Source organism: Colossoma macropomum, unplaced genomic scaffold, assembly GCF_904425465.1.
Source record: "Colossoma macropomum unplaced genomic scaffold, Colossoma_macropomum, whole genome shotgun sequence".
NCBI lineage: Eukaryota > Metazoa > Chordata > Actinopteri > Characiformes > Serrasalmidae > Colossoma > Colossoma macropomum.
The window spans coordinates 24,844,698-24,859,267 of record NW_023494794.1 but is presented as its reverse complement, the minus strand read 5'-3'; the positions used below and the strand labels follow the sequence as shown (position 1 = coordinate 24,859,267).

The window sequence follows — 14,570 nt, the reverse complement described above, 5'->3', positions numbered from 1 at the left end:
AAACTTATGCTGAGTTTAATTTTATTTCAGAAAACAAGTGTCAGAGTTCAAGTTTGCTGCCATGAGCTGGAAACAAGCGAAGCATCAACAGCACCAATACACCCTTACTCAGCGTTTAAACTCTGACTGGATAAACTCACCAGGCAAACTGACCATTTTTCTCATAGTAGCAAAACAAAACAAACAACTTTCACTATGAGGCTGAAGTTGACCTGCTATTCACCAGCTTCATATTGGAATTTGTTGTTCCACCTTAAATGGTGCAGAAGTTAGGCGCCAGAATGGAATGGAATGGAATGGGAAATTTGAATAAGAAAAAAAAAAAAAAAAGTGAACATCAACTTTGTACATTCACCATCTTTTTGCTGTTTTTTTTTCCCTGTAAACTTTGTTTAGTTTGGTCGTTTTGGTTTCTGTTGATTAAATTCAGTTTATACTAGTGTTTTTAGTTGTCTGAGCAAGTTTATTTTAATAATGTGTGTCCAATGTCCCAAAAATCATAAAAAAAAAAAAAATCTTCAAAAAAAAATAATAATAATAATAATTTTAGTTGGAAGCATAAAAATGATTAATTGTGTATTAATATACAGTCATACCTGTGATTTAATGGCTATAGTACTGTTTGCATTATTCAGTGTTATGGCCTTAAATTAACTGACGAATGCAGACTGACTTGCTTAGGATTCAAAAATTAGGACTATTGACTTGGGACTCAACTTGAGACTCACTGACTCAGGACTTGAATCAAGACTCAACTATCTTGACTTGGGACTTGACTCGGGCCTTGAGTGTGAAGACTTGAGACTTACTTGTTACTTGCAACTTAGTGACTTGTTCCCACCTCTGGTTAACTAGGATGTGATGGCATTAACTAATTAATAAACCTATAATTCTGACCATCTGGTGGATATCACTTCCTTAAAGCACTCACAGAAAGCCTAAAATTGGTCAGAATGCCGGAAAATGTTAGAGGGCTCATTTGCATATAGCAATGGTTTGCAAAATCAGGCCAATATTGTGATAATAATTAAGAAATGACATATGGCAGATTTGGGGGCAGCATCGTTCAGGTCAGCAGTTCACATTTAATGGACCTCATCCATGTAAATATATTGAGCTACGTGAGCAGAAAGTAAGAGGGAGACGGAAGCTAATTCTCAGCGTAAACTCTGTGTCCACCGAGGCGAAATTAAAAAGTTCGTCGACCGGCCGACGGCCTGCTCATTTCATCTCTAATTTCTCTGTGCATTCGTTTTAGTTTTATTATTATTTATTTATTTTTTCCTCTCTATTGGCCTAATCTCCCTGCAAAGACCCGATGAGCCGCCTGCTCCTGCCGCACTTAATTGAGTTCCAGCTCCGTAACCCGTAAGGCTCGTCCCGTCGGCTTGTTTGTTATCCTCCACGGACCTAAAAGATGGTTTTGTGCTGAAGCTGCACTTTTTTTTCACAGACAGTAATTAAAGAACCTGAAAAGAATTCATTTCAGGGAGACTGGACGAGAGAGAGAGAGAGTGAGAGAGAGCGAGAGAGAGAGAGAGAGAGAGAGAGAGAGAGAAGACAAAAAGACAGAAAAAGAAAGATGGAGAGACAGACAGAAGGAGAGAGCGATGAAGAAAGACAGACAAACAAAGATAGAGAGATAGAAAAAGAGAGATAGTAAACAAAGCTAGGAGAAAGAGAGATAGAGAAAGGTGCAAACAGAGAGAGAGGTAAAACGAGGGGGTAATAGAGAGAGCATGACAGAGAGAGAGAGGAGAAAAGGAGAAAGAGACACAGAAAGAGAGATAGGGAGATAGAAAGAGAGAGAGTGTAAAAGGTAGAGAGAAATGTACAAAGAGAGAAAGAGGGTGACAGAGAAAAAAGAGAGGGAGAGATCAAAAGAGAATAAGAGAGAGGAAGAGAAAGAGAAAGGCAGAGAAAGACAGAAAAAGAGATGGAGAGATAGAAAGAGAGTGACAGAGAGAGTGGAAGCAAAAGAGAAAGGTAGAGAAGGACAGAAAGACAGGGGGAGGTAGGGAGAGAGAGACAGAAGCAGAGAAAGAGAAAAGCAGAAAAAAATGACAGAAACAGAGAAACAGAGAAAGAAAGAGTGAATAAGAGACACGGTGAGAGAGAAAGACAGAAAGAGAGACAGAGTGGGGGGTATAAAGAGAGATAAAAAGAAAAATAGAAACAGAGTGATAGAGAGTGAAAGACAGAAAGACAGAAAGAAGGAGAGAGAGAAAAGAGGAGCAGAAAAAGAGAGAAAGAGTAAATGTGAGACAGGAAGGTAGAGAGTGAAATAGAGAGAGAAAAAGGACAAAGAGAGAGGTGGAGAAAGATAGATAGAAAGAGAAAGCATGAGAGAGCAAAAGAGAATAAAAATGAGTGAGACAGACAGAGAGTGAAAGAAAGAGAGAAAGAGAGAGAGAGAGGGAGAGAGAGAGAGAGAGAGAGAGAGAGAGAGATCGAAAGAGAAAGGAAGCGGAAGATAAAAGGTAGAAAAAGACAGAAAGAGAGAGGGAGAGAGAAAAGGGGAGCAGAGAAAGAGTGAAGCAGGAAAACAGAAAGAAAGAGATAAAGAGTGAATGATATAGAAAGTGAGAGAGAAAGAGAGAACAAGACAAAGAGATACAGAGATAGAAAGAGAGACAGAGTAAAAACAAGTGAGAGGTAGTAAGAAAGAAAGAGAGAGAGAGAGAGCAAGATCGAGAGAGACAGACAGAGAGAGTGAGACAGAGGGCGAGCGAGAGAGACACAGAGAAAGAGAGACAGAAAGAGAGAGAGAGAGAGACACACACACAGAGAGAGAGAGAGAGAGAGAGAGAGAGAGAGAGATTGAAAGAGAGAGGAAGCAGAAGATAAAAGGTAGAAAAAGACAGAAAGAGAGGGAGAGAGAAAAGGGGAGCAGAGAAAGAGTGAAGCAGGAAAACAGAAAGAAAGAGAGAAACAGATAAAGAGTGAATGAGAGATATAGAAAATGAGAGAGAAGGAGAAAAAAAAGACATACAGAGGTAGAAAGAGAGACAGAGTAAAAAATGAGTAAGGGAGAATAAGAAAGAGAGACAGAGAGAGCGAGAGAGACAAAGAGAGAGAGAAAGAGACACACACACACAGAGAGAGAGAGAGAGAGAGAGAGACCTCCTATGCGCATTACGCTGGTTCTCTGACCCGCGGTTCTAAAATAGAGGCTAATATGGATTCTCTTCGCACGTCTGCTCTGAAGCTGCTCGTGCGGCGCAGACAGCTCGTTCACTCAGCTGAATGGTCTGCTTTAATTTCAGCCTGGAGGAGGTGTAGTGCTAAATTGTGTCTGAACAGAGAGAATAATGGAGAGAATGTTATCAAGCTCCTCCGCGCTGCCTCTGCGCGCTGGATCGGTCTTCTACACATAGCATTAGCCTGGATTTCAGCAGCTGCATCTGCCTGGGAATACTTTAATAACTCACATTAAGAGGCTCTGAGTGGATGAAAGGCTGCAGTGTGTCTGTACACAGCTGGATTTGCTCTTTTCTCTGTTAAGGGTGAACTGCAGAGCTAGAACAGCAGACACCTTGATTTACCTCATTTTTGCTGTCGGAGAACCTGTCATAAAACATATTGACTGCACTCTCAGAAAAAAAAGGTATGGAACTGTGACTGGGGCAGTACCCCTCCTGTCATGGGGTGGCACCCTCAATGGTACATCTCAGTACCTTTAGTCAGGGAACATAACTGTACCATAATACATTGAAATGATATTTTCTAAGCTGTACTGACTCCACACACCCCGTCTGGTCTCCAGGCTTTTTATTTTATTGTTCTGTTTTAAATCATTTGGTTATGAAAAGGTATAAATATGAACTTTTCACCTGGAAAAACTTATTTAAGGTTCACAATTGGTCCTTAAAACCACTGTTGTAACTTTGTGGAAACATTTACCTTATTTGTACCTTAATGAATGGAAAATTTACCTGCACAGAACCTTTATTTCTAACAACGCAGTGTTGGAAAGATACTTTAAAATCCAGTAAAATGTCCCCAAACTTACTTATTTATCCAGTTATATGCAGATCATGAAACTTACTAGTCGAATAACAAAGGCAGCCTTGTTAATTTGTACTTTTCCCAGGCTGAACAGCAGAAAGCAAAGCTTGAGAGTGACCTAAGCATATATAGCCTGTAGAAATAAAGGTTCTGTGCAGGTACCTGTTTCATTCATCAAGGTTCAAACAATGTAAATGTTTCTCAAAAGGTACAACAGTGGTTTTAAGGTCCAATTGTGTACCCTAAGAAAGCTTTTCCAAGTGTTTTCAAACGTACACTTTTCATAACCTAATAAATTGGAAAATATAATTTCAATGGATTATGGTACAATTATGTTTCCTGACTAAAGGTACTGAGATGTACCCTTGAGGGTACCACCCCAGTGACAAGAGGGGTACTGCCCCATTGACGGTTTACTATCTTTATTTCTGAGAGTGTAGAGGGCACCAAAAAAGTGTTTTACTTTGCCTTCACTATCAAATTAAAGCTGCACTGTAAGATTTTTTGTTATCATTGAAAAAAAAAGTAAATCAACACAACAACCTTAAAAGTCAGAGGTGTCAGAGGTGCCACATCAAATGTCTTTACACATTAACGTCACATGTGCAGGCTCAAAAAGAAGGTCCATCCCAATGTTTAGGTGTCAAATGCAAAATTATACTGACTAAATTATATTTATGCTGATGAAGATATGATGGCAATAGAAGATAATTCACTCACATCCCCAGAAAACACATCAAATTCTGACTGAATTCTCTTTCAACACACTCGCAATCATCAGATTCATCCGCTCAGGGAAGGGATCTGAAGCACAACCCACGTTACAAGACATTCTTCCGCAAATTGTGTGCAATTACACATTTCCACCAGAGGGGTCTCTAAATCCCCAAAACTAGAGTATAGCTATAAAGTTCTACATCTCAGTGGTTGAGAGCACATGACAAAATAATACAAAAACAGATGGTATGTTGCACTATTGGTTGATGAGGGAAAAACTCAAAAGGACAAAACATTTTGATTTTATTTAGACATTTTCATTGTATCATCTCCATTTCAAAGCTGCAGTCAAGTGTAGCATATTGCTGCTGTCGGAAAAAAAACCTTGTATCTCAATTTTTTTTCAGTTTTAGAAAATTTGAAAATGCCTGTTGCCCTTTATATTGTGGATAGATTTCATGCTGAATGGGCCAAAACAAATAGCCTAGACTTGACAAGAAGTCTGGCTCCATTTACTTTCATTAAAAGTAAGTTTTTTCCTTCTCTTGTAAAGTTATAATTTTGGAGATTTTGTTCTGACAATAGCAATAAGCTTTGCTCTTTTAGCAGCTCCAGTATTTCTTATTTACCCACCTTTACCTAAAAAAAAAGAAAAACACATTCTGTGGTCCCTGTTTTTTGCTTTTCTTGTTTTTCTGAAAGTCTGATTTGTGTGTTTTTAAGGAAACTCTTGTAGCCTAAAGCCCAGTTCACACCAGACGTGGCATCACAGTGGTAACGCGTGCATGAAGTGCAAAAATATGCTTTGGGTCTATTTCTGACGCATGCCATGCTAGCAGTTTACATGCAGAAACAGTAGAGAAATGCAATGTCTATGCTATAGTATACAATCTAGGCTAATAAACAAATCAACAAGTCCAGTTTTAACTCTCGGACAGGTTGACTGAAATCCCTTAAGTCAGTTAATGTTGTGAACACACAGGCATCTCCACCTCTTCATATAGAGCTACATCACCTTGTGAGAAAGTCAGCAAAAGTCATGGTAGCTCGAGATTTTATTGTTGATCTCTTTATGTCAACTACATAAAGTTTGTATGTGTAATAAATGGACAATACAGACATTTATAGTACGTGAAAACGCAACACAAAGAGCAACCACTCTTGCTTAAATACCAAATGTCGCAGAGTGGTTCCGGATTAACATGCGCGACGCGTCACATCTGGTGTAAAATAGGCTTAACAGTTCTTCTAGACTACACTACTGATAGTGTAAATGGTGAGTGTGGTGTGTAAATTGAGAATCTTTCAGGGAGCCGAAAAGTTTTCACCTTTCCAGTGCTTATAATGATTTGGGGACATCTTACCTCGGTTGTGAATCGGTTCTCGTTTGCGGCCGGTGGAGGAGCTGTGAGTGACGTTTTGGAAGTGTGTGATCTCCATGGTGGTGTTGGTGCGGAAACTCTCTTTAAACCTCTGCATCAGAGCCTCCACTGTCTCCTGCTTTGGGTCCATCACTACAGAACAAATGACCAAAACACACAAACAGATGAGTCCAGTGCACAAACACATATAGAGTAAGAGTGTAATAGAATCAGGGGCTGCAAAGTGGTGTAACTGTTTAGGCCAAGGGTGCCAGATTTTTGCTCTTTGAGGGGTAAATATAAATGCGCATGGTGGGCTGAGCACTAAAAAGACAAAACAATACACAGTCATATGCAAAAGTTTGGGTAAACTGTTTATTTGCTGAACTTAACATACATGAAAACTCAATAAATAAATGGAAATATAAAAAAGTCATGGTAGGAAGACAAACCTGACACTCACAGAGGTAAAAACAGTGAATTTTATTTAAATTCCATAAACAAGCAAGGGTTGGAACCCAGAGAAGGAAACAGCCAAACCTCCAAAGTCCAAAAGAAAATCCAACAGAGCAAATGATGGACAAAAAAGGGACAAAATAAACAGGAAGACCATCCACTATGCAAAAGACAGTGCTGATGGCAATACTTCACAATGAGTGAATGAAAGGACCAGGTATATATACTAGCAAACCTAATGAGAACAGGTGAGAGTGATTAGAACTCAGGGAAGGAGGATCTGTGTAGCTGTTAATGATTGGTAGATGACGGACTTGTGACTGTGACATCAGAACCAGATGCATTATGGGAGTTGGAGTTCACAGGTGTGTTGAAAAATTCGAGGGAACCAGGTAACCAGTAAAGTTCAATCAGATCAACCTAAAAGAATTGCTTAATGTTGTATCAAGCAACTGAGCTTGTTTAATTAAACTCAAAAATGACTTTGATTGAAATAAATGTTCATTCAAAGTATTTTTTTATATTGAATAAAACAAGTTAATTTACTTGTTAGCACATGAAGTATTATTTCTTTTATTATTTGGTTGAATTGATGAGCCATTTTTACAGTGTAGAAAATCAACAATAATTTGTTTTTTGACCAGGGGTGTTCAAACTTTTGCATATGACTATATGAATAGGTTTCAAATCAAGTTTTACAAAACATATTTTAAAGCATTAAACTATATTTAATGATTTTAAATGGAAAATAATAATTTCATGAGTTATGTATCGGAAAAAAAAACTGGTTTTTTTTTTTTCATTTGGTGAGGGAGTGGGGTTAGGGAAGATTTCTAGTGGGCCAAATCAAATGTCGTTATTGGCCAGCTTTGGCCTGTGGACTGCATTTTGGGCAGCGACGGCCCTGTCATCAGGTGATTGCAGGTTTGGTCACTGGTGATAACATAGTCATCTGTATCCCAGAGTTCTAGAGGTCATTCTGCTCTCTTGGGTAGGATTCCTGTTATCTGACACATCAGGAAGCTGACATAACATGCAACTTTATGTAACTCACAGGAAGCATGTGCTAGCCTTCACCCTTGTGTCATGGGGAGACCAAGCCAGTGAGCAGAACTGGCAATTAATCAATTTAAAAGAAAAATGAGTAAACATCCCAAAAAAAGGCTGCTAAAGAATCAAGTCAGTGATTGAAAATGTGTTATTCATTCCTGGTGCCTGGATTGGAATACTGAAATCATCTTTTAGGTATTTGTTATATTGCAACAAGGGAGGTTAAGGACAAAATATGGTGCTGATAAAGAAAAGTGGCTTCAAGCAATACTTTGACACAAACTGTCCAGGCCAGAGGCCAAGAATTCAGAGAATCTGTTTGTTTTAAAAGCAGCATAAATTGTGTACTGGTTTACCACATTTGTTTATATGTGGCCAAACTCCTTTCCTCAACTTTTACACATTACCTTGTACAGATTGTTCAAAATGTACAACCCTAATACAAAGAAGTACAAAGAGTATTACTTGACTTACAAATGTGCTGTAAGTTTTCATTAACACGTCGACACTTAGTCTGAAAGGGTAGTGTATGATGTACAATGTGGAAAAAGATGCTGACAGCATGAAAATGCAGTATAAATGTATAGAGGAGGACAAAAGGGGAAAGGCTGCATTGCGCTGCTTGGAAATGAATTACTCAGCAATGTTCTTCAATGAGAAACATGGAAACAGTTATAGGACGAGGCATAAGAAGTTTGTTGCCTTTTCCATTTAGTCATTCTCATGGTTAGTAAAAGAACATGGACGCTGTTTATCACTCGCAAGTGCGCCACTACTGTTAAAATTGTTCTTCTCTTAATATTGAGTGCATTCACATGTCTGTTTAACAATCCAATAACTGCAGAAAATCGGATTTTGTCCGTAATCCATCCAACACATTTACCTGCACATGAGTAATCAGATAATTGGGAAACTCCAGGTCTACATGAGTCAGGCAGTAATCAGATTTCTGCATTACAACCAGCCAATAACCTCACAGAAAAAGACGTGATGTAAACGTAATGCAGAACTAAAACTTCATGCCATGGCTTTTGTTAAAAAACCGTCACACCACTTTACATGAAAATATGAACATATCTCACTTATAAGATGAAGAATTTAAATCATTAATTTCATCTAGCACGGTTTTGGTTGCAGCCTCACTCCAAAAATGTTTTGCTGCCATGTTGTGGCAACGCTGCTGCTTATTTCCAGTACCATCTGCTTTTGCACATGCACAAATTGAGAAATCCGAAAGAAACCAGAGTAAGCGTTTACATGCACTGAGAAATCTGATTACTGAGCTAAAATCCAACTCTCTTTATCGGATTTCTTAATCAGATTTATAGACCTTACTCTACAGTAAACAGTATACTGTTTACATGACCATCTGAATAATCATATTACTGCAGAAATCCGATTGTAATTGGATTATTGAGAGCATGTAAACACACTCACTGCTAAAAAGGTACAATAAATTAGTCAAAATAATGCAGCTTGTAGCCAGTAATTTATTGTCAATACACAGTGATTTTTACAGTGCAAAATTACAATCCTTTACAGTAAATACCCTAATTTTGTAATCTAAGTGATATTGTTGGCTGTGTGTGTCTTTCTAGGGGATAATAGGTCTATTTGAGCAGTTTAACCATGGTACTTCTAGATGGCCATCTTTAGTGAAGTGCTTCAGTAAAATAGTTCATTTTAGTGTTTGAAGAAACAAAATATATCTCAGATTGGTACTCAAGGTTTCACTGTTGATATCTGAAAATCTAGCAGAAAATCCCCTAACCTCTGAAAATGAAAGTGAGACTCCCCATTTCATGCCTTTGCCTTTGGTTTATGGGTTTAAACGTAGAGCAGGAGAAGGTAAGGAGAGAGCAAATGACCTCAAAGCAATCACTTCATGCTGGAGACAAGTCTGTTCATGCCCCTGCCAAGGAGATAGCCCCACCATCAGGGTGTTTCTTGTAAACCGGAGGCTCTGAGCAGCACAGTGCTCTCCCTCACCTCACCACCTCCCTCTTCTTCCAACAGTCTCTCTCTGAATCTCACTGACAGATGCCTGGTTTCCACCTTTGAAGACAAAACACGTCTGTAGCTAGGCAAACCTGGAAGGAAGAGGCATCACTGGAAGCCTCGGCCCGCTCGTTTCCAACTGATCAGTCCTTGCTGCACCCACAAATGTGGATGTGCATTTGTATTTGTTAATCTGGTATTTTTATCCAAAGCAACTAAAATATGAAAAACAGTAGAAGATAAAGGAATACAAAGAACCCCTAGAGTCTGCATACATGTAGACGCATTATACACTAGCTTGACTTAATTAACCTTTTCAACTACTTGAGGCCACCGGTATTCCAAAAACGCACTTCATCATATTTTTCATAACTTTCATATTTCATAAGCTTCATTCAAAAGGTGGGGGTCATACGAGAGCTGTAACTGTCTTCTTTCCAGTCAAATAGATGGGTGATGTAATTTTAAACCCTTATAATAAAAGAAGCTGAACTCACAATTTTTTTTTTTTTTTCCTACTGAAAGTCGACCAATTTTTCCTCAAATCTGGGCTATAAACTATAAACAGATGGCGTCTATTCAGTGATCTGCTCTGTAAACATTATTTTTATAAAATAATACAAAGAGCGTCTAAGATTTTTGGCTTTCAGCAGTAAATTGTAAGCATATAGCAATATGTGTATGATCATAAAACACATTCTGTTAATTTGAGGGGAGCTTTTTTGAAATAAATAAATAAATAAAATAAAATTTCACATTTATTTCATGCAGTTACTGAATAATTTGCCTTACGATTTGGTCATGTAAATTCAGATGGAAAAAGCAAAATATACCCTGGAGAATAAGAGGTCAAATAAATACAACTTTAGATGTTGAGGACAGGTCAGCTTTTTGTGTTGTAAATAGAAAACAATAAATAGAAATATTGACAGCAGTAAACACAGAATGCGACGCATACAATTTGGAATGTGTGGATCCAGTTTTTCATATTATAACTATATACACTGGACATGGTACAATTTTGGGGGATTTTTGCTGTGTTGTTCATGACATGAAAAAAAGCAACAGACGTGCAAAACTTCTTTTATAATTCCAAATTACTAGTGTTAGTGTAGAACTGTGTTGGGTAACATCATGACAAGTTCTGAGGAGGTCTAAACACCCAACAGGGTGGCACGGTGGTGCAGTAGTGCTGTCACCTCACAGCAAGAAGGGCCAGGGTTCAGTTCCCCAGCCGGGCAACCAGGGTCCTTTCTGTGTGGAGTTTGTTTGTCCTGTGTCTGCATGGCTTTCCTCTGGGTAATATGGGTTTCTCCCACAGTACAAAGACATGCAGTAAGGCCAATTGGACATGCTAGATTGTACCTAGGCATGAATGTATGTCTTTGTGTTTGCCCTGCGATGAACAACCTGTCCAAGGTGCATCCAGCCTTCCGCCCAATGACCACTGGGAGAGGCTCCAGCACCCCCCACAACTCAGAAAGATAAGCAGTTAAGAAAGAGTGTTTGTGTGAAACAGCCAACAGATTCTACATAATAAATAAGTAAGTTTGTTGTACAACCTCTGCTGTACTGTGCAAGAATTCTGGGTAAAAATGAGTAGTTATATGATGTAAAAGATTGTACATGAAACAATTTACTTCCCTACTTAAACATGACTTTATAGTGAAATGTAATGAGAGTATGTTTGTACTTACCATGTTATTACTACAAATGATTATGACCTTTATTAATATAATAGGCAGAACATGCTGGATACTTTAATGTAATTTATTTAGACTGTTTTGGTACTTATCATCTCGCTACCCAGAATAAGAACACTTTGGAAATGTGTTACCCCACACTTTCTTAGTTAATACCTAGAAACTGTTGTGTATTTCAGTATAATTTAGTGGAAAAGTGTCTGAACTTACCATCATGATGTTCAAAATAATTATCTAGTACTTCAGAGTTTGTAACTTTTCCAGTTAATGCATCAAACTGAAGCATCTTAAAGACACAGCATTAACAGAATGTGTTTAAATGACCAAAAAGAAATTACAGGTAAGTTTCACTGCCTCATTTAAGAACTGAAATTTGAGCTAATCATAGCTTGGATATTGGATATTGTCATGAGAATAAAACTGACTGGCATTATCCTACACTCTTATGAACACTCAAGGAACCATTTACATGGTGAAATGGTTCTTTAGATTGAAGTAGAAGGTGTTGAATATGGTTCTATACAGTACCTTTGAAAATGGCTCTATATAGCACCAAAAAGGGTTCTTCTGTTGCTTGATGTCATAAAAATGGCAAAATCCTTTTTGGTGTAATTTAGAACTATTTTTTGCATGCAAGTGGTTCCTTGAGCTGGAGCTGGGTTTACTAAAGAACCCTTGAGGAACCATCTTTTCTTTTTTAAGACATAGCCAGTCCATTATCTTGTTGTCATGCCAACACCAGAGATAATAGAGATTTGTAAAAAGTGCAGGGGACTATTAGAGTGCAGAATGGTGTTACACTAAGTACTGCCTGAAGAAACAAAGCAGAAAGTCTTCACACCACAGTGGAAGGAACAGAGAGAATGCCCACTGTAGACTTCAGGGGAAGTTCATTCCATTGCTTTGGGGCAAGGACGCTGAAGAATCGAGACCTTACCTTACAAGCATGCTTAGATCTCCAGAAAGGACATGACATGAGCCCTCAAGTTAGTTAAGTTAGCTGGGTTTTGAGAAGTCCTTGGTCCGTCCTGCCCACTGTGTAGTTTCAAACCAAGGTGCAGAGGAAGTGTGGAGCAGAGTACTTTAAAGCCTAGGATGCTATAACTAGAGCTTTGTGTCTGATTCTTGCCACCACAGGGACCCAGCAGAGTGATCTCAGCAGAGGAGCCACATGGGAGAACTTCAAGAGGTTATGGACAGAGAAGAAATGGCATATGAGAGAAGGCCAGCAAGGAGAGAATTGCAGTAATCGAGTGTGGAAATGACTTAAGCTTCCTTGAGAAGTAAAGCAGCCTCTGCAGACAGGGAGGGTTGAACTCTGCTGATGTTTTGAAGTAGGATTCTGTAGGATCTAGTGATAGATGATATGGGATTGGAGAAATTGAACTAGTTATTAAAAATCAGTGCAAGAATTAAAGTCAAACATTATGGATGGACAGTGAGAGCGTCAATAATTAGACAAACTTTGCAGATAAGATCACCATGGCGATGGGTCTCCATGTAGGATTGAATATCAGAAAGATACCTTCTGTGAGAGCTCAAGATGTGGATGGAGGAGAACTAGATGGTATCAGGTTATTATTGCCCCTGTGATTTTGTATAAAAAGAGAACAAAAGTGGGCCCATAACTAGCCCCTGGGGGACTCCTGTCATTAGTAAACTTTACAGATTGTTGACAACTATTCTTTAGATACTAATGACAAATTGTGAAATTACCTAAATCTATAGTGTCATTAAATATAGTCTATGACATTAACTATGCTAGCTAGCAATGTTAAGACAGCTAAAGCCAGTGAACTTTTATCAAACTAACTACATGACAAATTACTATCCTAACAGTACCGAGGTTTCCATCCAATTATTATTAATTAAATAAATTTTATATCAATTAAATTCAAGTGAATAATTGATATGACAACCCCCCCCAATAAATAAATAAATAAATAAATAAATAAATAAATAAATATTGCTAGAGCTCTGTAAAACTATCTTGCAATAGTAGAACCAAGGTTTAAAATGTGGCAGAGGTTTTTGGGAACACTTGGTGGAAACTTTGACTATGAGGCAATGTACATATATTGTATATATATATATATATATATATATATATATATATATATATATATATATATATATATATATATATATATATATTGTATTTTCACAATGTACTTTTGTGAGGTTTACATCTGCAATATTTTTGCACAGGTATTGCTTGCAAAGCATCATATTTGTGTCAATATAAAGAACGTTTGTACTTAAAATGTGTTATTTAGGTAGCAAAACAACTCATTTAGTCACAGCAGGCAGGTTTAGTGGGTCCCATATGAAGTACAAACTATTCATTTTGCTGTACAAATGAATAAATTTCAAGTCATTTGAAGGTTGTTACTCAAAAACCCATGCCTTAAAATGGATAGTTGGCTGTGCCTCGTTTGAAGACTAATAAGGCACATTATATAAGCACCCATGACCGCTTTACAACCATTGAATCCTGTATTACTGCACCACAAATAATTCTTGTGCTGTTAATTAATTAATCTTCAGTGCTAAATCCACTTGCATGGACCATCAAGTGTACTGATGAAGAAAGAATCAGTTTTTTTGTTTAAATTGAGGGGCTGACAACATATTTTCTTACCAGAACCAGGCTGGTCAGCTAGCCAACAGGCTAAAAGATAAACAACTCAATCATTAATTTTGCAGGTTTAAATTAAAGTAATTACGGTATGATTAACTGTAAAACAGCAAAATAAAAGTCACTTAAATAGCTTTCACACTTGTCCATATATCTGTCAGAAGCAGCATTGAATTCAGACAGAACCCCACAGCGCCCCCTCAGTTCGAACCCTGGGTAGAACACATTGGTGGGTGGAGTATGGATAGGTCAGTTGGTCCAAATGAAACCAGCAAGTATAGAGATTTAATGTCACCAGTCGACTAGCCATCAGATGTATGACAGTGTGAGTCCACGCAAAGGTGGTGTCACCATTGAAATAAGGCCCTTCCGTCCTCACCCAGCTGAAAACAATAAGACTTGTCTCCAGGACAGGGTGGGAGACAGACGGCGGGGGGGGGGGGAGAGAGCAAGAGAGATAGAGAGATGGCGCCGCTTCCGTTTTATTTCCATCCAGCAGAAAATCACAGCGCCTCAGGGGACTCTTCTGACCCATCTGAACACGTTCTGCCCCATTTGCGGCACCGAAGAGCCATAAAATATATAAATAAACTTCCCTTTCTCATTGTCTCGCAGAGTAGGAGGAAAAGAGCGAAAGGA

General features: G+C 38.3%; 1 protein-coding gene across 1 annotated transcript in view; it reads right to left on the bottom strand.

The window, feature by feature from the left end:
• Positions 1 to 14,570, bottom strand: part of LOC118814606 (astrotactin-2-like) — a 697,894-nt gene that overhangs the window by 392,848 nt on the left and 290,476 nt on the right. Inside the window, exon 4 of the mRNA XM_036580304.1 lies at positions 6,090 to 6,239. Within this exon, the coding sequence (XP_036436197.1) occupies positions 6,090 to 6,239 (150 nt within the window). The remainder of the gene's footprint in view (positions 1 to 6,089; positions 6,240 to 14,570) is intronic.